Here is a 25,295-nt window from a genome sequence, read left to right on the forward strand (position 1 = left end):
AAGACTTCCTCATGGCTTCCTCTGTTTTCCTCTTTGTGTCTTTGTTGCATGGAGGTGCTCTGCTTCTTCCAGCCTGTGCTGGGAGAGACAAGCTGCTGACTGGTACAGTTCTTCCGTTAAGTGTCCAGAGTTCATCATAGGCTTTAAATAGGAGTTTGCTGGAAGAGATCCGGCTACTGAGTACACAAACCCATGCCTGCTCATTCCTGTAGCTTCCGCACCCTGGTGTCTTCAGATGAAACACAGCTTCACCAGAGCTTCTTGATCAGTTATGCAACTTTGTTAATAATATCATCAATTCCTAAACACCGAGAACATGCAAGACGTCAATACAGCAAGGTAGTATACTTTCAGATGGAACCCCTTTCCCATAATCTGGCTATTCTTTCTTCTTGGTTGTTTGAAGATAGCTCAGATATCAAAGTTCAGGACTCATCTCAATTTAACAGTAAACAGATACATGGTATGAGTGCTTATCAGGAAGGAAGATCAAAGCAGCATGACTCCCATCAGAGTCAATGGGGAATAAGCAGCTAAAATCTTACAAAATGCTCTCAAATTATCTTCCACCTTCGATTCCCCATCCTCACTGAAACCAGCTCCTGGAATGTTTTATTGAAAGTGTTCCTCTTATCATTTCTTTGAAAGCGAAAGGAAGCTCAGAGGAACTGTAGGCTCAGGTTAGCAAGATCAACTGCTTTTCGCTTGAAGTCCAAACGGCACCTTGACTGCACTGCCATGTAACCCCATTAGCTGCAATAGGGCTGACAGGTTGAGAGCTAGAGCACAATTTGGCTTTCTCTTTGGTTTTTCTAAGCCGATGTTTTTCTAATCTTATACTGACCCTGAGCATGTCTTAAGAACTGTCTTTGCTTTGATGACTATAAGCCCCAAGCACATCCTAGCCTAAATCCTACATATCTGGCCTGTTGTCTTCTGCGTTGTAAGAGCCATAGACACGAGACAGACATTTGCTCTTACCGTGTTTATTACTGTCTCTTTCAGTCCATTTATATTATGATAGCACCTACATCGCCCAACAGCCCCGAGTCGCAATGACCAGGAACTGCAGTTCCCTATCAGAGACTGTCCTGTGACAGTCTGAACAGCTATGAATAAAACATTAATGAATGAATGAAATGAGCAGAAAACAAAACCTTTTATGAGGTCAAATGGCAGAGATGAAACAGAAACTGCGTCTCTTCAGTCCTTACCTGGACTTCCATCCATTCCATGAGTGTGTTTTTGTTTTCCAAATTTTTCTAGAATATGCCTGTGAGAGGAAATAGTTTCTGGCCTGGCTTTCCTATTTATGCTAAGCATGCTAACCTATTTTCATGGTTTGGTTGATTATTCTCAAACCTTAGAGTAATGAGGCTTCATTTCTAGCCCCAGATCGCATTTGCGGATAGCATTCCCCAGCACTTTGTGACCATGGGGAAGCTACGTAAACATTTCCTTCCTTCATTTGCCCAATGAGGACAATACGTATTTATACGAAAAAATGCACACGCAGACACACGTTTATATCATAAACACTGAGACTGATGTGCTTTACAAAGTGTTGTTGGGAGATTTTTTTGCAAAATGCTGAGACGCTATTAGATAGTAGGAATAGTTCAAATACAAAATGTTCATCATCATCACCATTGTTGTTATTATTTTATTAGACTGCACAAAGAAAGAGACACGGAAATGAAACAGTATTGATCCACAGTAATTTAACTGGTCCTAAATCAGGCCTTTGTTTAGGTGTATCAGGAAAACAGGATGCCTATGCTCCCATCTTTTTAATATGTTTTTTCCTTGAATTTTCTTGATTTAATGAAATGCAATCAATTTTCAGGCAATAGCTTGTCTTGCGCATCAGAACACTTCACGAAGAAACGTAAATTATCACCATTATTGCTATAAATACAGGTGTGAATAATATATTTAGCATTTTATCACATAAGGAGAGAAGAAAGTATGAAATAACATTTACTTTGTGCACTGCAAACTTATTTAATTGCATTCTAGCAACATAAATTACTTTGCTACAAAGACTTCAGTTCACTCCAGGTCATCAGAAAGGGTGCTGAACACCGCAGCCTGCTTTTGTCTCTTGTCCAGAAGTTCAGAAGAGCTTTAAATAATGGCTTTCACATGGGTTGCATTGTTCTGTCTGTTAGTGTGCAACATATATTTTCCAGTACAACAGGACATGCTTTTGCTTTTGTGATCAGTATTGAATCTGAGGAATAAAGATGAAATACTTGTTTCCCTTTTTACCCAGAAAACCCACATTTCTTGTAGATAATATGCATGGACTATAGACAGGAGAAGTTGTGCATTACATATCTGAATATATGGCTTGAAAATATATTTCTGAAATCTTCAAACTGAGCTGAAAGCAACAATATGTCCAGCTATGGAAAACATTCCTGACAGTCATTTGTCTAAGCAGATCTTAAAAATTACTGCAGATGGTAATTCTGCCGTCTTCCAGTCCTCAATGATCCCTAGAGTTGGAGAGTTTCTGATCCTCTCTAGTTCAGATCCTTTTCTTCACTGCTGTCACCAGGCTAATCTTTCCCCATCCTGTACTTAATTGTTTTTATCCAACTTTATATTTTGCTCTTACCTTTCTTGAATTGCATCTATTTATTTCAGACAATTTTCTACACTATCAAGATCATTTTGAATTCTAACCCTGTTCTCCAAAGTACTTACAACCCCTCCCAGCTTGGCATCATCTGCAAATCTAATGAAATTAATTAAATGAAAATTAAATGAAAGACTCCCATTGACTTCAAGGGGCTTTGGAGTAAACCCACACTGTCTTACATCTTTAAGAAGTGGCTCAAGTGAAATACACTTATTGCTTTACAAGCCGTTTTTGTAAGGGAAAAAGACAGATGCATGCTGAATAATTCAGGGTCATTGTTGTTGACTGAGAGAGATTTAACTAATTTGTCAAAATAATGACCTTTGTTCACGGTGGGGAGCAAGTGATTTTGGATTATTTCTGTCCTCAGAGAGATGCTGGAGGAGCCTGGGTTTAGCTCAGCACCTCCGCAAGGGCTTGTTTAGAGATGTAAAAGGAAAGGTAAGCATTAGTAGCAGCGGTGTTTGCAGATGGTGGGAGGCATGTTAGAATGATGATGATATTTTCCTCTAAGCCTGATGGAAACAGCGCTGCTACCCAGTCTGTGGAATACTTGGGAATGCCAGGATCACTCCTGTCCTGTTTCCAGCTTTGGCCTTGTATACATGTACATGCACGCACGTACACACGCACCTCCCTTGATTCATTGCTGTTTCCCCATTAAAAGGAAACCAGTAGGCACTGAGAGCTTGACGTCTTCCTTAAATGAGTGCAAAGAGAGCATGGACCTAGCAGAGAGGGAAAGGACAGACAGCCCTGTCTGGAGCTTGGCTGATAACAAGCAAGCTGCAGAGAGGAGTTTGTTAAAAACAAGTGTATCAGGCAGTGAGCCCCCCAGCCATGCCAATCTGCTGCAACTCATGCAAGCGTGGTCACAGTCTGACCTCCGTGTGTCACAACTTACCAGTGTGAGGGGTGACGAGCTCACAGCCATGTGCCGTTTTGCAGTCCAGCGTGGAAACTCATTTATCTTCTGTTGACCAGAAATAGGCAACTGGAGAAAGAGAAGATTGTGTTAGTGGGTCAAGTGAGGACAGAAGTCCCCTCGTTGCTCAGCATCCTAGCCCACAACTCCTGTGGGGAAGGATGCTCTCTCCCGTTCCAATACAAACTTTGCAGTCACTTTTACAGCGAGTGTTGTTTGGAAAACATTCTCTGGCATTTCAGCCTGTCCATGTTGGCTGATGCCAGCTCTCATCTGGCATTTGTGTATTATGGCTGCTGCTGTGCTGTTGGAGCACAATCCTGTTATATATGCTTCTCTGCAAGTGATTTTTGGCTTAAAAAGGCATAGGTCTCTTTGAGAAATTTTTTGTGCTTTGCTGTTGCATTATTTTTCCCCACTCACTGCAAGGTGTTGGTCAACTTTCCAGAGCCTGGCATGCATGCATGAGTGTATGTATATTGCAACAGATTTTTCCTTTTTCTATTAAGTTTTAATGTTGGATATCTGAATACTTGCCAGAGGAATAGAACTAGACTTTGCCCGTGCAAACTCAGTATCAGAAAGAGGACTGAACCTTTAAGACTCTTTCAAGTCACCCTGTTACCAAGATGGAAATCGCTTTGTCCTTGTAGCTCTAACTTTTAAAGCCATTGCTAAACATGCTTCCTCTCTTTTTCCTTGTGTTGGAGTGACTGAAGTGCAATGCCTGTGCTCAGGATGGTGTCTAAGTTACACAAGTAATTTCAGCAGCATTTGGTCATTGTTCTATTAAGTACCAGCTGAGACATGTCTTAACTCAAGGAGTTGCCTGCAGATCCGAGCTTGTGGGACACTGAAGTCTGAGAGCACTGAAGAGATCAAACCCCTCTCCTTTCATCTAGGCGTTCTCTTCTCACTGCAGGGTCTTTTCATTCACTTCTGTGTGGCTCTCACCTCCTTTAAGTCTGTGGAGGTCTGATCTCATACTTGGCTTAGGTCAGTTCGGTTCTCAGTGGTGTCCCTAATTAAAATTTATGTATAACCCATTACTCTTTGGAAAGACATTAGAAGAGCAGGACACTTCTTGTTTGAGGGCAGAAGTGCTGGCCCTTTAGGGTAGGATCAAAGCTTACCAGAGTCAAAGAAAAGTCTGAGGTTTGGATGAAATCCTTGGGCAGAAATACTGCATCGTTAACGCTCCAGACATAAAGGTTGTCCTATGAAGTAGAAAGTGCTGTTGTCTCCACTTAATGGATGGAAAATGGCTCTACTGAAAACTGGATCCTTGGACATCCAATCCAATTTGTTGCTGGAGGTCTAGAGACGTGACATGCCTGTGATGTCTGTGGCATGCCACGGCACACAGATGCCCAAGCTAATGAGTCTACCCAATGCTGTACTCTATGGAGGAAGGTATGGAGCTAATTTATGTGGGCACAGCACCAAACATCACTCTATTGCTTTCAGTGCTCAACTGGTTAGATATGTTATAAATCTCCATAGCTCATCCAGCTTGAGGATTGGCGTGTCCATAGTCAGTCCAGGTGCACCTTGCACGCATGCATTTGGGAAGGGTTGGCAGAGGAGGCAACATAACCAGGTCTTCCTGGTTCCATGTGACTGCCTTCACCACTTTCCTGTCTTCCCTCCTTTATGGCTGGTTTTGTCAAGCACACGGGCCAAACTTTGTAATCCATTTGCAAAAGTCAAAGTGTCATTTCTGAGTCTTCGGTAACCACCTGTTGCTGCAGCATGAGCGACATAATTAGAACTGACAATCCCTGTCTAGAGATTTCTTGGAAGCTGGAAAAATGAGAATGTTGTCAAAAAAATAGCAATGCTTCCAGTCTGCAGTGCAGTGATGGAGATGAAAGATGAGTGATTCCAAGGGGGCAGAGAATATATCAGCCCAGTGCCTTTTTCTGACTAGTTTAGAAGTCCAAAATGGTCTATAAGGATTTACATTTCTCTTATAGCCTTAAAGAAAATGTATTTTAAGCTGGCTTCTCTATTTCTCTCTCCTTACTGGACCAAACCAACAACAAGTTTCATAGCAGTCATGCTTAAAGCCACAATAAGGGTGGTAATTTCTTTTGCAGCAGTTGATGCAAAAGAATTTTTATATTTTATTCATTTTTTAGTTTTTTAGTCATTTTCGATAAAATTATGAAAACCCTTTAAAAGAGGATCTTATTTTTTCTAACAGAGAAAAATTAAATTTAATTGGAGGCAGTGTTGAATCATACTGTGTTCTCAGTTCTGAGTAACAGATACAAATCTCAGAATATGATATGAATTTTTTGTCGTGGACAGTGACTTCAGTGACCTTTAGTGCGCACATTTCAGGGTAGAAACTAGTCAGCTGGAGAGGTAGGGATTTCTCTTCAGGGGTTGTTTAAAAGATCTATTTGTAACAACTGTCATCTTGGCTGACACTTTGAGAATTGAGCTAGGGACCTCCTGAGTTAGGAGCTCAACCTGAAATAGGGGAGCTAAATCACATAGCTTGCCCAGCCGTGGGATCTTACACTGTCTGTGCAGCAGGGCGTGCGGAGGAGCTGCAATGCACGCTACTCAACACATCATGCATGCTTCACTTCCATCCCACCTACACCCTCAAAAGCAGCATATATGTAATAGTCATTTGAATTTGCTCGTGAAGTAGAGTTCTCCTTTGCACTTGTACAATATATCAAAAATGACCTGGTAAGGATAGATGAGAAATGACTGGAAGTGTGTCTCAGGGTAATGAAGAGAAAAATCGGAGTTCTTTAGAAAGACAGGCTTGTTAACATAATTGTAATATATGTGATGGCAGTGCCAAAAAAGAAAACTCAACATAGCCCATGGAAATACTGTACTATCCAAATATTGCAGAGATTCAGAGAGTCCAATTCCTACATGTGCTTATGCAATTATACAGCATGGGTATCACCCAAAAAGAAACAAGGTACCATGGCTAGCGCAGCCACGAGAAGCCATGTGGGTGGCAGCAGCATGTGTGCCAATAGCAAAAGCAGGGGGCTCCCTCGGGTAGTGGGGTGAAGGGAACTCCTGCTCAGTCAGTGTTATAGTCCAGCTGTGCTACCAGCACCTCTCCAGCTTATGAGACAAGGATGAGCCTTGGTCTCCGTGGGAGGACAAGCCCACCGCTTGCTGCAGTAAGAAGGGACATTTTGGGAGACTGCACTCTCCCTGGGTGCCACAGATGAGAAACCTCTTTTTCATGCAGAGAAATCTTTTCTTAAAAGGACCTTTTGCTTTTGTATAGAACAACCAGCATTCGAGTAAAACATTTCTTTTAGCATTGATCTTCCAGCTATACATTGTTTGTTCTAGCAGGCAACTGAGAATGACACACATACTTTCTGTGGTCAGTATACGAGAGCATAAAGCACATACCTAGTAAATTCATCCAAATATGGATTTGTTGCTTAATATAATACAAAGCAGTGTAAAATCAGTAAGTATTATGGTAGCCAATAGAAATGTTTTTGGCCATTTGTGAATGAAAGAAATATAGTGAAAAAAATTTGATGCCTTCAGCTGAATTGCATGCTGGATCACCTGTGGAAGAGAAAGGAGTTGGCAGAGATTTTAGTTTCCTATAGACAAGGGAAGTATGGAGTGTCCCGGATATGACAATTAGATGCTTTGCACACCTAGTTTTACTGTCATGATAATTATAGACAAAATCAAAGTTACTGACTGGAGGTTAATGCTGCTGGTTGTTTAGCTTCACAGTCTGGGTCTGAAATCAATGTGTCGGTGTGCTGTCGGGAGCGCTCCAGCCCCAGCGTGCTGGGAGAGCTGGGCAGCAGCGGGACTGCTCTGCACCGGCACTGCCAGTGCTCCTTTGCCTGCTCTTTTGCATTTGGGGAGATTCAGCATCTCCTAAGGTCCTTCAGCTGCCCTGGGAGAATATAGGAGTTATTTGAAATACTTTGCCATCCTGTGTATTCAGTCAGATCCGTGCTGCACGTTGTTCTGCCCATGTTCCTCTCAGCTGCTCCCAAAGGCGGGGGGTCCCACACGCAGTGTGAGCAGCCCTTAGAACAGGCTGTTTCAGGCTGTATGCATCTCAGTTACCTTCCTCTCCCCAGCATTGCTTCACTGACTGGATCTGACAAATCCAGAAGACTGACCATCCCCTTTACGGCACAGTTTTGTTTCAGCGTTTAGTCTATCCAATTTGTCATATTCTTCATCGGCTGTGCTTCACCTGGAAGTCAGGTATTTATTACCCGGAGACAAACCAGCAGCCTGTGTGTCTCCTTTCTTTTTACGAGCGTGAAGCAAAGTTGTTCTATTGCCATTACTCCTCTTTAAGCTTTACTGGAAGGAAGGGAGAGACGCCATTTTCAGTTTAGTAGTAAAAAGGTTGGGGTACTGGATGTATTTATCACCCTTCTTCCACTTTACTTGGATGACTGCAGTGAGTGATAGAGAGTGCATGTGGTTTTCAGACCAAAAGAGAAATAGGAAGATGTAACTTAATTAACATAGGCAGGAAAGTGTTGTCACACATTACAAACAATTGTGGCTTCTAAAATCTAAAGCCCGAGGTGGTGGGTTGAGTCCAGCAGCTCTCTGGCTAGTCGTCAGACAGTACTTGCCTGTCTAAAGCTCTTACGTGACAGTGCTGACATTCCCGTGTCCTGCTGATTTAGAGGAGCAGACACCAAAGCCGTCTCATTCTTTGGCTTATCCTGTGCTGGCAGGATCGCCGCTCACTGAATGTCAAGAGCAGCAGGTGGGCAGGAAGTCGCCACCTTCCTTTTCCAGCTGGAAAGCAGGAATTGCAGCCTAGCCAACAGCAAATGAGGGATGGCCATAGCAGCAAAAGGAGTGGAGAACAGCAGGAGTGAATGAAGCCATTTGATTTCTCTTCACATTGCCTGCCTGCCAGGGACACAGTTTCACCCTGCGCCACGTCCCACAGACCTGTATCGTGCTCTCGGTGTGGCTGTGATCGACTGCTGGTGCGGGTGGGAAAAGCGAAGGACTGTCCTCTAACTACAGATAAATTTTAAGCAACAGAAAGATGTACTTGTGTAACCCTAGCACCTGAGCTTTTTCTTGTTTCTTATAGATTAAGCTTTGCAAAATCCCTGTAAAACAAGGGGATAGTATCCTCATTTTGCAAATACATCAAAGGGAGATTAAAGCCCAGATTCTTAAAGAGATTTACCCACCAAGCTCCCCTTGAGTTCAGTGGGAGTTAACACTTCAATATCCTTGGGAGTATGGATCTCAATAAATTACACACAGTCATCTAATAAGCGTGTGATGGAGTTGGGAATTAATCCCAGACTTTTGGAAAGGTTGTTCTGTGCCTTTATGTTCATTTCTGCAAATGAGAATAGCACTATTCATTACCTTAAAGGTAGTCCAGATTTCATGTGATTGGATTTTAATTGAGCAGAGTTTCATTGTGATGGTTTTGTTTTGATTTGTGGCCCCAGTCGATTACGGCTTATTGGGGAGAATTTGGCAGAACATATTCTGTCAGAATTTGTAGTTCTGTAAAACAGCTTCATGAAATTATGCTACTTTCCCAGAAATTTTATCTCTGACAGAAAAAGGAAGAAAAGGATGCTAGCAGGTTCCCTTTGTGTCAAAGAAACATTGTGTTTTGACATTTCCAAAATGAAATGTTTTGATTTTTCATTTTAAAATAACTTTTTCCTTGATGTTACAGTATTTTTACATAATTTTAATCATTTGAAATTGAAATGAAACCAAATTTCATGACCCAAAAATGAAACCAAATGTAGGTGTCTTGAAAGCCCTCCTGAAATGAAGCATCCCTCCTCCAGGCAGCTCCACTGCCAGTCCCGTGGGAAAGGGGCCGCTCAACACCGGGATCACATCACCTTCCTGGCTGTCCTGAGCCCAGTGGCTGAGTGAGGATGAGGAAGATGCCCTTTACAGACTGCAGGCAGCCCTTAGGCAGGTGCTGAATCATGGGGGAGGACGGTGTGTTTGGGGGCTTCATGATGTGTCCACAAATGACTGCGTGTCACCTGCCCTTCTCTCATTCCGTCCTTGAAAAATGTATAGATTCTGTGCAAATCCACTGCATAGAGATAAATTTGACTGTTATTAGTAGCGGAAATGGGTGCACAAGGAACATTGAAGGGAAAAATCCACCGAAATCTTATACGTCAAGTCTTGATTTAAAAAACCAAAAGGTGATTCCTGAGGAGAGACTTTTAATGAGGGGATTTTTTCAGTTAGTTACACCAACACACTGCAAACATTGTGTCAGATCTGTAACGTTCACAAAGGCAGTATTAAACTTGCAGCTAGAATTGGATGTTTGCCCAGAATTGTAAGTCTTTTTAAAATGTGCCATTGCATATTTCACTCAGGTGTATTTTGCTGAGGATAATATATTGATGTTTGCCACAAAGCTATAGAACAAACTAAAAAATTTCTTAGAAATTAATTGGTATCAGAGTTCTCTTAATCAATGTGCTCTATAATGTGTTTCAGGTGGATTAGTGCAATAAAAAACATTTTTCATTTGCATAAGTCTCTGCTAATATCTATTTATTGCTGATCTTCTCTGGAGCAGTGCTAGGTGTGCTTCCATCATGACACTATGGAAATGCCTGGCAGGAAACAAGTTCTTAAGACCCTTAGAAACTAAGGAAGATCTTTGTCTCTGCGTAAAAAAGCAGATACAGTTGTGGATTGCAGTATTTTTTGGTGTCATGCTGCAATAGGAAAACCACTGCAGAGAAGTGTGGACACTTTGAAGGTGTGGACCTTCAAAGTTCAGAGCACCCTCTGGTTCTTCTGAATCTGCGGAGTTCAGATGTGTCACCTGAGACCTCCTCTAAAAAAGGCACAACCTGACTGCACAGAGCGGAGAACCAGGTATAAAGGAATGACAAGGTATGAAGCCTTGTGAACACAGCTCATCATGTACCAACTTTGAAAGGGTATTTTCAGATTTTGGCAGATATTTCAATACTCACAAAATTCAAAATATTTAAAATTAAGAAGTCCTTATGCAGTGTAAATCCCCCCAAATGGGGAAAGCTGTCCAGGTGATGCTAGATTTAAAATCTGTCTGGAATCCAATCTTGCTAGGCTTCAAGCCAAGTCATTCTTCTTTCGGCAGGTGTAGTGCAGCCTGGCTTGGGATGCTAACCCTGCTGAGCGTGCGAGTCACTGAGTAACTGAGGAACAGGAGGAGCATCCCTAAACTTGATGTGATACCCATTTGCCGTTACTGTTTCTTTCTGGAAAAAAAAAATATCTTTTTCTTCTCTGCAACATGGGAGGTGCTTTAATTATTCCTCAGGGGCAGCTGTTCAGTGGTTCCAGCAGCATCCAAGGCGGTTAACAGATCTGCTGCTGCCATTTGAGGACAGTCATTTCTTACCCTCAGGGTCCTCACAGAATCCCCGGCTAGGACTGGTCCCTTCTCTAGACATATAGTGGGCTTAGGGCTGATCTACCCCCTGTGCTGCTTCTTCATTATAGTTATTTATCTCTGCCTTGCATAATTTCAGGCTGCGTTCAGTTATCACAGTAACGAATCTCACTCCAACACGGCGGGTTAAGCGCGGGTGATTAAAGGTGACTCCGCCTCCCCTGAGTCATTTATAAGTGACTTATAGAGCTAATAATGGCCTCATCCTTTTGGACCTTGGTACACAGCTTGTGTTCTGGAGTCTTTTATAGCGCAAATGAGCTGCTTTTGCTTATTTATTTCCCTCCTCATTCATTTTTAATGGTTATAAGAGACTCCCCCATTCTTCTTCTGACAGCAATGATTTAGGCAGGACTCATTAACATAACTTACGTTACTAAATATCGCCATTTATGCTGGCAGACCAAGGAAAATGTGTGCAGTGCTAAATCAGAAGAGATCCCATGAGCTTGCCACGGTGGCAGGGCTGTGTTTGAAGTGTATATTATAAACGGAGAGTGCTTGTATGGGGGAAGGATCACTTACAGAAGCATGGATCGGGGACAATGTCCCAGAGTGTTTCTGAAATACAGATTTTATGTGGAAATATCAGACACTTACTTTCCTAATCGGCCACCCTTGAAATGTCTAAACCAGAACTGCTCCAGGTACATCTTACTTTCAAAGACTTATTAGCTGTGACTTTGTAAGAGTTCCAACAGAATTTCTGTAGCAGAAAAGCAGTTTCCTGTGAGGGTTTTACTGTTATCCCATGGGAATTTAATAATGATAATGAGGTGGGGAAAGATTGTTACAGTTGCTTCTGAGACCTAACAGTGAAATGCTGGGTACCTCTTCTGGGAGTTATGATGTACATTCCCCTTTCCCTCCCTCCCATTAGATCTTTGGATTCTATTCAGCCCAAACCTAGCACAGAGTTTATGGGACCAAAGGAATAGTCAGCCACACAAATTTGTATCTACCATAGACAGCTTCTGCAAAAGGCTAATGGGAAAAGCAGTAAAATCTTTTTAGGAAAGGGATGGGAACAATTTTCAGTGGAGAACTGGATGCAGGAGGTCAGTGTGATAGGGATCACATGTGATTTCTGAGGGGCATTATTGCTTCTTTCCATGTTTTTCCCAGGCTGGCTGAAGTCCTGCTACTACAAGGCTTCAAAGGGCTTAGTGTTTTCTTTCATAAAGAGTCTTGCAACTGTGAAATAAAATAAAACAAATTAATAAAAACTGATTTCTCTTGCTTGTGATCACACCTGAAGAGCATACAGAATATGGGGTGTTTTGAAGGAGAGTGCTAACTTCTTTTCAAATAACACAAACAGGCTTTTTAAGTAAACATAAAAAAGAAGTGCCTTGGACCAGCAATATCCCCCTCCTTTTCTGGTCAATATTTGTTTGCCAAAGAAACAGTCCTGCGTTACAGTGACACAGCAGCATCACTTTCCCAGTTGCAAGGCTACCAGCTGAATTTTGGGTGCAGTTTTGGCACGCCCAATGTACAGAGCTGCACGTGGGGCTGAGGAATGCTTATTTACAGTGAGGAGCCTGTGGTAGGAAGCAGCAGTGACTTAGCTCTATTCCCATTTCTGACAATAGGACCGCGGGTTTGAATTAAATGCAATGCTGAACACATTTGAAATATTCTCTCTGCACGTTTTGTAGCACTGATGATTGAACTCTACATCCAGCTTGCCAGAAGCCACGTGTTTGGTATGTACATGGTGCGCTTAGAAATCTAATTCCTAATTCTGTGCTGTGCTGGCAATAAGGGACCTCTGACCTCCGCTGTCCTGGCACATGGAGATTAGATACGTGTGTGTGACTCAAAGGAAGCTGTCTTGGTTGTTCACTGATGTAAGAAAAAGAGGTGGAGCTACAGCAGCCAAAAGAAACCCAAAGCACTTTTAGAACCTACCAAGTTCACGCCCCAAAAAGCCATTTAAACCCCAGTTCCCTCAAGAGATAAAAGTTCCCTGTATTGAGAGAATTTCTGGAGCATCTTGTGAGCGCTAAGTACAGCCTCCCTTAATTAATGGAAGGCAGCTTAGCGTAGTTGTGTGAAAAGCTCCTGTGACACAAAGCCCAGAAAGGCTTTAGCAAGGGAGCACAGCACCAGAAGGGTTTAATGGCATTATAATGTCCTTGAATTACAGTGGCCACAGCACAGAGAGATGTATTCCAGCAGTACATTAGCAGTAAAAGAAAATCTACTCTTTCTCTCTTGAGCCCTTGTCACCTTTACTGAAAACTGGAGTCGCCATCCCCAAGATACCAAAACTCAAAGGCAGGAGGAAAGGAAAAGGAGATACGGGTGGGAGTCCCTGGATTTTGGAAAGAAAACAAATTGGTTTTCCCTGCAAATCGCCCACCTTGCTCCACCCCCTTTGTAGTTCCTATTGCATTTTATAATGGTTTAATGGTTTTCTGGTGTTTAATGGTTTTCTGAAATCTGTCTGTTCTGGGACAAAGCTTTTGCAACCTCATAATTCCCTTAGTAACTTGCTGTCAGGAAGCTGTTTGTTGATCTAGCACAGATCCTTTTTTTCATTCGCACACTCACGCACACATATCCGAGGGTATGTGCAGTCGCTCTGTTCATGCGGTTAATAAACTTGAACCACAGCCTTTTCTGTTGTGTGTGGTGAGGCGTGTAAAGGAAGAACTGTAGTACAGGAAGGAGGGTTGGTAGTTAAAGGCTGTTTATATGAATTCACGCTAAAGAAAAGGAGCTGCTTGACAGACTGAGGAATTGAAATCCATTACAGATTGAAAAGGAGACCTGCAGGTTCAGAAAAGGCAGTGGCAGCAGAAGCTTCTCTGTGCTGCCCCCATCAACATTAATATGGAGGAGCTGTGCGAGGGGGGACCCGGTCGCTCCCTCTGGCTGTGTCAGCCGCGGGGACTGCCCGGAGGCTGCCGGCTGCTGAGCTGCATGTGACGGGTCTTTGCTCATGTGCATATTTGTCCTGCAGAGGCTCAGCTGAGTCCTATCAAACTCATTGCACAAAATAGTCACTCACTTCCAACAAACAGTTTAGAAAATTCAATCTCTAAAAGAGAGAGAGAGAAGCTCGATTTTCCTTCTTTCTCTACATCGTTTTAGTCTTTCTCTTGTGCTGGAAGATGAATGGTTCGGATGTGTCTCCAGTAACATGGGCATGGCTAATCTGCCTTTCTATTGATGACCCGTTTCTGAACGTCCTGGCCTGATTTATGAAAACGTACTGTACTTTGCACTATGTTTTGATGCTGCTCTGTTAGGACTGCATGCAAGCTGCAGCGGAACAGTGATGCTTATTCATTCAAACAGTGAAGGGCTGGCTGGGAACTGAATGAGCTCATAGTTCTTGCTGTCTTCACTTACTGAAAGGGAAACAGGAGAAAGCAGGTATCCCAAGCCTAGTCATTCTTCTCCTGACCATCGGTTTGTTTTATAAATCATAATCTTGAAAGCACAAGGTCATGGTATTTATTTAATCATTCATATAGTAGATTTTTAAGGATGGATTCTTATTTTAACTCTCCTTTCTGTAATAACTTTATTATTCTGTAATAATAATAAAGTTGGAACTGAGGTCTGTTTGCCTGCCAAATTTTCTTTCTCTTGCTATTGCTTGAGCATTAATGAATTTAAAATCTGAGAGTCTGATTCTCATCTCTTACTAGCATAATTCAGCAGTTAACCTCTATTGCCTGAGAGAGTCTCAGCCTTGTTCCAGCCTCTGTGTGCTGAACTGCTCTTCACACACACGCAGACCAATATAAACAACAGCAAAATCCCACCTCTGCTATCTAGGTGTGCTTCAAAAGCCACTGCTCAGACAGGGAAGCCTTACCCCGGTGGAAGGATGTTTGGCAGGTCCCCTGCTAGAAGCCCTGTTGCGGGTGCAGAGCAGAGGAGGCGCAGGGGGAGGCAGGGGAGGTCTGCAGGGCTCCGGGGCTCGGCGCTCTGCTCTGCGGAGGACGCCGCGGTGGTTTGGAAACATCCCTCAACGGTGATTTCTGATTCTGCGAGGCACAGAGGTTTGCCTGTTACCTTAAATCACTAGGAAATGGTTTCAGTCCTAGGTTGATCACCCATGGAAACATTTAATTGCCTAATGTTAATTAGCTAAGATTCACGAATATGAGGTGTTGCTAGCTGGAAGCAGGGGTGGAAGGAAGTCACACTGAAAGCTATTACCTGGCCCCATGCCCTACTAAAGAAAATCCTTGTCTTCAGGCCGTATGTGTGGTCCAGGCTGCAGAGCGCAAAGAGAAGTGAAGGACCTCAGGGCAATCAGCTCCCAGGCAGAATGATTTCCATGGGGCCACTTCGTCTTCAGCTTTGATCTGTTGCCTCTCAGGTGGAAATCAGCACTTTGAGACTTTGCCCAGTTTTTCTTCTCACTGGCATCCCAGGGAAAAGAGGAAAGGCAGAAAGCAGAAGACAGAGTTTATTAGCGCATAGGAGAGTTGTCTGGTTTGAGAACAGCACTTAAAATATAGAAAGGCAACAGGGATAAGTGCACTGCCAGCAAGGAATAGAGGAATTCCACTTACGGAAGCAAGGTACCCCATGGGGTGGGAGAAGGAGCACACATACACTGCTGGAAGGTCTTCTGACTTCCCACCTGTCGGACTGCAGATTGTAAGTATGATGTAGTTCTTGCCCTGAAAATATTGCACTTACATTAGTGAGCCTTCTGCAAGGATGCAAGAATAATGTTTTCTCTCTTGCTGCTCCCAGACATGCTGCTCCCAGAGGGGGAATGTGCTTATGCCTCCAGCCTTCCCCATAGCCATTTCTGCAAGCTCACATGAAGTTTCTCCCAGAGTTTTGCAGAGTCTCATCTTCCTCAGCTCAGGCCAGTTTGGATCAGCATTATGACGAAGTGGGTATTACATTAGTGACACAGGCCCCGTCCGGGACTCATCTGTGCTCAGCTGCCTGCTGTGAGGTCCTTCCCTTGCATTGCGTACTTCTAAGCTTTGAGGCTTTTTTGACAGCAACTAGGTTTTCTTGCTGTGCAGCACAATAAGTTTGGATCCTGACAGGAGCCGTTAAGAGCTAGTGTAAAACATGCTAACATGAGAATATCTCGAAAAACATAATTCTGCCTGTAAAGAAACTCCTTATGTTCCTGAATGGCAACTATGAGATTTTGACCTTAAAACAGATATTGCTTGCAAGAGAGGCATTGCAAGAGTCACGATAACCTTTTTTGATATGTTACCTAGGCTCAGGCAAGCAAGGATGGAAATGGATTTGCTATGGATCTGTCTGTAAGGGGGGTTGTTGTTGTTTAAAGATAACAATATTAGGAATGCAAATTATCCTATAAAAGCTGCTGATATTTAAATACGATTTAAATTCACTTAGCATTTAAATAGAGAAGTAGAAAATGGCATTAAATTCAGATGAGGATACGACTGTGCATTCTGGAGTCAGAAATATTAAATATATCTACAGAATGGAATAGAAGGTCTGGCTGGTAATGGATTGTGAAAAGAGTTCAGGGTTTTAATAGATCATTCCTTCAGATCATCAGCATGGTAAAGTGGTAGTTAATAAATTATTTGACGTGTACATTTACTCATATATTTTAACTAGCTGTAATGAACAGGTCGTGTCAGCTCACCTAGATCCTTGCAATAGCTGCTAAATCGCTTGAGTGAGATTTAGTAACTCTCAGCAATATTGATGTCCAGAGCTGCAGGTAGTAAATAAAGTGACATCAGGACTAGCTTGAGCAGAACATTGTGCAAGACCTTTGTCAGGCTTGCAAAAGAGATTAAGCTTTTTGGCCCCAATGAACACCACTGGGCATCAGTGAGCTCTTCCCTGCGATTAGTTTTTGGTTGATGTGACCACCCCATTCCCTGGAGCCTGTAACGGGACTACTGAAGAACCCTTTGTCCCAATTTGGGGTTGACAAGAGAAATTTGTCTCCTACCGAATTTTGTATACAGGTAGTTACCTGTTCTTCCCCACAGGTATGTGATATTCCTCGGGCTGCACACGCAGTAGAGGAGGAGGATGGTAGAGTCTGACTGAGCTTTGGGGAGAGGAGAAGAATCCTCTGTCAGTGCCATTATACCAGGACTATCCTAGTGTTGGAGTGGAATTAAGGACAGAAAGAAGTTGTTCTTTTATCTTTGATTATACTGGAAATGTTTATAGCAGAAAAAGCCTGCCTGTTAAAATGATGCCAAATTATACAGGCTATTAAGGGCACACCAGGCACCTTTCTTGTTATTCCTAGTTGTCCTCTGAACTTGGAGCTAGTTTAAACCTATATCCTTTCTCTTCCTCCCACTCACTTTCCCAGCATGTGGTGTACTTTATAATTTGTGAAGTGACTCATTAATTTTTTTTTTCTTTCTCCTCTTTTCAGGTTTCTGACAGATGTGACTATGTCTTTGTCAATGGGAAGGAAATGAAAGGCAAAATGAATGTCATAGTTAATTTTACTTACCAGCATCTGAGTGCCCCATTAGAAATGACGGTCTGGGTTCCTCGTCTCCCGCTGCAGATAGAGGTCTCTGACACAGAACTAAATCAGATCAAGGGGTGGAGAGTCCCCATCATCTCTAATAAGAGGTAGGTTTCATTAGAGGATGTTCATTCTGGGCTGTGCACTTGCCAAAGACCTGTCACGGCCAGTGGATCTGAACATGCTCATTTGGCCTTAATGCAATTCCAGTGTAAATTTGAAGGTCACCAGATATTTAATAGGCTCCTGCACTGGACTTACGAGGGAAATGGAAACTGCAGGTTGCACGATCCTACATTGGACATCAATTTCCTTTTATAGCACTAGTGACTGAGATGGAAAGAGCCAATCGGTCAAGTTAGGCAGGATCAGTCATGGGGGCAGCAGAAAGACATCAACAAGGACCAGCTCTGGGAAGGCTGGTCAGTCTCCAGCCTGGTTCACAGGTCCTGCCAGTTAATTTATCCATTGTTAATGGTCACAATTAGTACATACTTGTTTCATATCACTGTAGGGTCCAGTGGCACTGATCAGTGTCCCAAAGTCAGGGACCGATAGACTAGGGCTTTAAAGATACTATCTGTGCCCACAGGTCAGAGGCATGTGAATGACAGGACAGAGAATGGATGTAGGCAGATCTAGACTGTTTGTATCTGTTGTCAGTGTTATTAAGAACCAGAAGAACAAATTGATAGAGTAGGTACTTGCTATTCCCACTTACCTACGACAACATCATTTATCACCATGTTTCTGTTAGTATCACAGCAAAAAGATGGGGATTTTGATGGAGGTGGGATTTCAACCTGAATGCCACACAGAAAGGGGTGTGTATGTAGGTGCAGACAGGGAATATTTCCATGGCAACACAAAGATGTTTATGGGAAGATCCAGAAAGAGAAAAGTGTGAAGGTCCTGAAAGTAAGGACTTAACATGGAAAATAACAAGAGATGTTTGGAGAGGACAATGTGGTAGTGAAGCTAGCAGGCCAGTTGGTGATTCTAGCAACTGTTTTGAAGACATAGGCAGCCTGGAGGTCTCAGTTATGGACAAGGGAAACAGGATAAAAGTGGGGGACCCTGACTGATTTCAGAAATGCACTGGAGGAAGCAGCTTCAGCAGAGCAATGGAAGGGGGCAACTTGTTCCAGCAACTAGGCTGCAGTCTTATGTCAGCAATAGGTCTCCTGTTGCAAGCTTTCCCCGTGCCAGTTTCAATTAATTTTTGATTCTTGGTATCATACCAGACCAGCCAGGGACAGTGATGATGAAGAAGAGGACGAGCGTAAGGGAAGAGGCTGCACCCTTCAGTACCAACATGCGATGGTGCGAGTCCTCACGCAGTTTGTAGCTGAAGCCTCAGACCCCGGCGGCCAGCTGACCTATTTACTGGGTTCTGACTGGCAGATTGACATTACCGACCTGGTGAGTGACTTCATGCAGGTGGAGGAGCCAAGAATCGCTAAGCTGCAGGACGGACAGGTTTTGATTGGGCAGGAGCTTGGAATGACGACAATTCAGGTAGGCAAAATTAATGACTTACTCCTTTTCCTCCATTAACCCACCACCTTGGGAACTGAAGTACCCATCAGGTGTACAGCAGCTTCTTGCATTAGCAAGAGAAATTGAAGCCATGAGTTTTGGAATGGAGCAGAATTGCAGCAAGGACTGGAAGACACAGGAAAAGATGGTTTTCTCATCTTGTGCCCCAAAGTATGTGGATTGCACTTCTAGTAAATTTAGCCCAACCTGTGTACTTGGAGGCTGTTTCTGATTATTTTTGCATAAGGCTGGTTTTGAACCTGGAGCTAGTATATGGACAATCACAAGGCATGCAGCTGGTGAAACAGCTCAGTCTTCTCAAAGCCTACATTGACAGAGCAAAGGGTAAAATGCCTCAGTGTCCCCACTCTGAAGTAACTCACTTAAACCTATGCATTGTGTCACTGGCAGCTTTTCACAGATAGTTCTTCCTGCCATGCAGAGAAATACTGGCCTAGAAAATAGGGTCCCAGAAGAAAAGAGAGAAAAAAAAAAGAGATTAATCCAGTGATATTACAAAGTAAAAAACATGTTCACAAGCACTGGCACAGGAAAAAAAATCTAGCTCTCCAAACATAATCATCCCAAACTGTCAAACCAGAAAACAACAACCACACCTGTCGATAACACAGGTTGTCAGGGATGGAGAAATGGGATTTGAGATTTTGACTTTCTGCAAAATCTGTAAAGATTTTCTGAATGACTTTTCAAAGCTCTGGGACTTACATTGCTACAATAAATACAGGTAAAACTGAAAAGAAAAATCCAAGGGAAAAAAGCTGAGAGCAAGGTTTATTTAAAGAATACCTCTTACAAACTGCTTCCAAATTGCTCTGTACCCTATATGGATCATTAAATTCAACTTGCTTGCTGATGAGCATCTTTGGATGTCATGTATCGGTGCACTGACTTCCATGCACATTTTTTTAACCAAAACAAGTTTTTTCTGTCAATTTTGTATACAGTACCATGAGTATTTATTGTAGCAATACATTAGCTTTCTTTCAATAGGATAGAAATAAATGCCGTTTATTCTATGGATTTTATATAAATCTACAGATTACGTTATATATATGCCACCTAAACCCACAATCATTAATAAAATAATTGCATTTCACATAAAGATTACATTTACAAATAGTTAATACATCTGAAACATGCAGTTAGCATAGCGCAGAGGTGAATGGCGTAGCTAATTAGAATTACATTAGTAAAAGATGTTATAAGCACCCTATTATTGCAGAAGAGTTATAAAATGTAACTAGCCGTTTTTTTATCATATTTTAATAGTGTCTGTCTGCTAAGAGTAATTCTGCCCATTAACATAAATATTACTTATTTGTATTACAGTAGTTCTGTGTAGCTCTTTTGCTTGGTGCTACACAAAATGGCTGTTGCTAACTTTGATTTTTCTTTTCAGATATTGTCCCCGCTTTCGGATGCTATCTTGGCTGAGAAGACAGTGACAGTTCTGGATGAGAAGGTGACAATAACTGACCTGGGAGTGCAGCTGGTAACTGGATTGTCACTTTCTCTGCAGCTCAGTCCAGGAAGCAATAAGGCCATCTTTGCTACAGCGGTAGCACAAGAGCTGCTCCAATCTCCAAAGCAGGTACTATTACCCACGTGTACTGTGTTGTGGAAGGACACTGCTCTGATTCACTGTATCCGACATTACAAGCCGATGGAATCAAGCAGATTTTTATTAATAATATGCTAATAAAACATTTTCCTTACAGGCACTTTTTTCTGAAGGCCACCAGAAGAACAAAGATCTCACAAAAATGGTGCTGTGTCTACACAACCGCAGTCAACAACAGGCGTACTCCATCTGTCGTGGCTGCATCTCATAAACAACACATGCAACTCAATGATGTGTCATAATTAAGCAACAGAAGTCCCTTTACACACACACACTCCCCCCCCCGTCTGTCCCATCCAGCACCTACTAGATCAGAGGAGACATTGCCAGCTAGGTTGCCAAGTTCAGCCTCCCACCACAGGCAACCAAATCAACCCTTTAAGCACATCTTTAAATGAGAAAGTGTTTTGCATACTGCCAAACTCTTCTTCCTTTCGTTACTTTCTGTGAGCATTTTAAGAAATTGTGGAACATCCCTTTCATTCTGACTCATTACTAGAGTATGAATCAGCATCATTGACTCATTTCCTGATTCATGATTTCATAAACCAGTTTTTGCTTCCCTGTTATTCTTAGTCCCTATATTAGGGAACCAACAGTTACCAAGGGCTTTTGGACTTTGCCATGTCCCTGTCAGTCCCTGCTTGATATTTGTCCTTGTGCTTCTGTCTACATTTGAAATTTAAACTTTTTTTTCAACCTAAATCCATCAGTCTAGGACTTACATCAAGGATGCACTGGGCTCTTAATGCTTAAACATGTTCTGAGCTTTAAAGCTAAATGATCATGGCATGCACGTTTGAAATCTGGCCAACTGTTGATGCTTTAATTCATAGGGTCTTATTCTTGGGATGCAGGATGAGAAATAATGCAGAACTGCTGTCTTTATTTATATGGTGATAAAAATCAGGCTCCCACAGTGTTCCAGGAGTTAAGAAATGAATGCCAGGCAGCTAGAAATAAGGCCAGTGAGCTGATCCATTGCTGACATGGGGAGTTAAACAAACTACCTTGAAATTGGCCCAAAAGCTGGGGTTGATGGCATTTAGTCCAATATGTTGCCCAGCACTGACATTTCAGTTCCCAGAAATGGAGCCTAGATGAGTCCCTCTCTGGGTGCAGGGGTACAGTCAGAACAACATTGGATCGGTATTAAACCAGCGAGGAAGATGTGCACCTTCCACCCTTCAAGGACTGACTCCATTTTAAAAGGCATCTGATTCCTTCCATTGCTTAGTACAAGATTTTCAGAGCACAATCCCTATAAGCAAAGCAATGCAAAATTATTAAACGATTATGCAGGTTTAAGCAACACAGTGGGAGGATAAGAGTTGATGACATAAATTCTATGCGGCCTTTAAGAAACATCCGAAGATTAATAAACACAAAGCCGGGATTTATGGCAGTGTCAGCAAAGTCTTAGGGCTCTGTCTTGAAACAGAGATAGAAGCAAATCTCCCACTGAAGCATGGGGAGCTTTATGGCTGTAAGGATTTCAGAATCAGGCCAGTAGATTATGCACGATACAATCCCAAAGGACTGGAGGCTTATTCTCTGTGATCTGAACAGGTGAATGACTATGTGCTAGAAACAATTTAAAAGATAATGATATATATTTATTCTCTGTATATATGTTAAAATGTAAATACCATCTGTTTGAAAAACAGCTTATTTAAAGAAACAAGACTTTTATAATCACGCTTTCCGCAAGTATGGTTATTAATCTGTTGGTTGGGTGTTTGTCTGTCTGTCAGGCTCTCTCTCAGAGCAGGGTGATACCAACTCTTACCAGACAAGAGCTCACCTCATTTTAGACACCAAAGAATCCACTCATCAAGCCAGAACTCTTTCTGGTGTGGGTTCTCCAGTGTCTAATAAGGTGCAAATATCCCAGCCAAAACAGAGCAAGTCCGGCCATCAGAAGCAGGGATTAGATTCCAGGAAAGCAATCTGAATTTTGTCTGTAAATGATTGATGTGTGAATGCCAAGATTTTTTTCAGGTAGCACGACAGTTTTCAATAGCCATTTGAGAGTCCTTAACGGACCTGATTTTCAGAAATGGGTGAGCATGTTTTCTGAAATCTAAGAATACTTTAGAATGTTTCAAGTTAGAAACCAAAAGCCAAGGTTCCCAGGAATGCTGCACCATTACACATGTGCAAGTACAGCATCAGTACTCAGGTCTGACCCATTTACATTCTAGAAGCCTCCATGCACTCTGAAGTATACAATCTGCATTGCTGTGACACGAGATTAAACTTCATTATTGTCTTGCTTTTAATTGCTAACAAGCATGAAAATTACCCTGGCCATTTCCTAAAGAAGCAACTGATCAGTTTCCTCTGCTTGTACAAAATGTTTATTTAATTTGAGAGACAAAAATCAAGGTATAGAGCCATGTATGGACCTACTTGCTATATTAGGTATTTTTTAACATGTGTTGTGTGTAACAAGAGGAGACTTTGTATTTTAAGCAGTTTAGAAATAATGTAATTTTTTTTTTTATTTAAATATACAACAGTAAATGATCTCAGTCACTGGTAATGCTTTCTGACATGCAATTTATTGTGGTGCTGAAGTAGATTCTGCAGAGCCCAGGGGATACAGCTCCTTTAAGCACCTTTGGGGAAACAAATCTTATTATCAATGAGTGTTTTAAACCAGTATTTCTCCTCACATCTTGGCAAGATACTAATTTTATTGCTCTCCCTTTTAATTTCTTTTCTGGTTATAAATGGTATGTGGATCTTGTGAGGAGGAGGGAATAGACCAGGACAGAACATATTTCCCTTGATGTTTATTTTGAGTGTGCATATATTTGTTTTCTATATTATAGGAAGCAGCCATCAGCTGCTGGATCCAGTTCAGTGATGGATCTGTCATGCCCCTGGATATTTATGACTCCAAAGACTTCTCCTTGTCAGCTACATCTCTGGATGAGAAAGTGGTCTCCATTCACCATGACCCCAAATTCAAGTGGCCTGTGATTGCTGCTGAGACAGAAGGCCAGGGGACGCTGGTGAAGGTAGAGATGGTGATCAGTGAATCATGCCAGAAATCCAAAAGAAAGAGCATCCTAGCTGTTGGAAGTGGTAGCATTAAAGTCAAGTTTGGGCAGAGTGATGCCAACCCTAATATCAGTGACAGTAAACATAGGGGTGCTGGTGTCCACCTAGAAAATCATGCCAGTGACCGGCGTCAGAAAACCACTCTGCAGGAAAGAGCTGGGCTAGATGGCCAGTATTACAGCTCCTCAATGGGCCACGAGCAAGGGAAAGGGACCACCACTCAAAGGTCTATTTTGAGTAAAAAAGAAGACAGAGAAAGCCTCCTGGATGATGAGAGTCATCTGCAGAACATCCCAATAGACTTCACGAGCTTCCCTGCACAGGTGGATCTGCCAAGAAACAACGGAGACTTGGAAGAGAATGACCTAGTCCAGACCCCTAGGGGACTCAGTGATCTGGAGATAGGAATGTATGCTCTTCTGGGAGTCTTTTGCCTGGCAATTCTGGTCTTCCTTATCAATTGTGTCACTTTTGCTTTGAAGTACAGAAACAAACAAGTTCCCTTTGAAGAGCAAGAAGGCATGAGCCACTCTCATGACTGGGTTGGGCTGAGCAACAGGACAGAACTTCTGGAGAATCACATAAATTTCTCATCCCAACAAGATGAACATATCACAGCCATTGACAGAGGAGTGGACTACGAAGAGAGCAAATATCTCCTCACCACAAATGCCACCAAAAATATTAATGGACAATCTTTCAGGTCTACTGAGTCCACATTCACTGAAGGGAAAGAACAGAAAAGTGAACCAACTGCTTCTCCTACCTCTAAGAGGAAACGGGTTAAATTCACCACCTTTACCACCATCTCCTCTGATGATGGGTGTCCAACTGTCAACTCAATCTTGATGAGTAGTGAGGATGACATTAAATGGGTCTGCCAGGATATGGACTTGGGGGAGTGCAAAGAACTTAAAAACTATATGGAGAGATTACATGAAAATGTGTAATGAGACTTTTTTGTTTGGTTTGTTCGTTCGTTTGTTTTTCACTCACCTTCTGCCTTTAATTTTGGGTAGCGGGGCAAAATGTTGTATTGAATCAGCTGGTGGATAATAACTCAATGAAGCCCCAAGAAGCCACCCAAAAGCAGCTGGGAGAGCAGAGATCCTGGACAGCTCTTAAAATTCAAGTCATCTCTGTGCTTAGAGATGGAAGTGAGAGATGTGTGGGGGTTTTTGATGCATGGTAACATGAAAAAAAACTTAGCAAAATAATACAGTCTCATTCTCTGAGCTTTCCCAGGAAATCAATAAATATTACAAACTCCAGTGCAGTTTGGATATTACAAAGTTCTCACAGTTCTACTGTTCAATATTGCAAGCTTTGGTTAAAAGCAAAAAATTGGTTTCAGAATAAATAGATCCACGAAGAGAGCGTGTCATTCAAGCCACATGCAGAGAATATCCATCCAAGAACATTAATTTAAAGCTGACAAAAACCAACAGTGTGAGCAAAGCAGCTCCCAGAGCTGAAAAGTCATGAGTTTCCAAAGAATCTGGAGGGAAAAAGGAGTAACTGGGATGTTTACAAACCAGCATGTTTGCCTCC

General features: G+C 42.3%; 1 protein-coding gene across 1 annotated transcript in view; it reads left to right on the top strand.

The window, feature by feature from the left end:
• The window catches only part of TMEM132D (transmembrane protein 132D), a 41,191-nt gene extending 16,497 nt beyond the window's left edge, over positions 1-24,694 (top strand). The window contains exons 2-5 of the mRNA XM_009587154.1: positions 17,396-17,601; positions 18,739-19,012; positions 20,454-20,645; positions 23,513-24,694. Coding sequence (XP_009585449.1) covers positions 17,438-17,601; positions 18,739-19,012; positions 20,454-20,645; positions 23,513-24,694 — 1,812 coding nt within the window. The 5' untranslated portion in view covers positions 17,396-17,437. The remainder of the gene's footprint in view (positions 1-17,395; positions 17,602-18,738; positions 19,013-20,453; positions 20,646-23,512) is intronic.
• Positions 24,695-25,295: the final 601 nt, after the last annotated feature.

This window comes from Fulmarus glacialis, unplaced genomic scaffold, assembly GCF_000690835.1.
Source record: "Fulmarus glacialis isolate BGI_N327 unplaced genomic scaffold, ASM69083v1 scaffold15331, whole genome shotgun sequence".
Taxonomy (NCBI): domain Eukaryota; kingdom Metazoa; phylum Chordata; class Aves; order Procellariiformes; family Procellariidae; genus Fulmarus; species Fulmarus glacialis.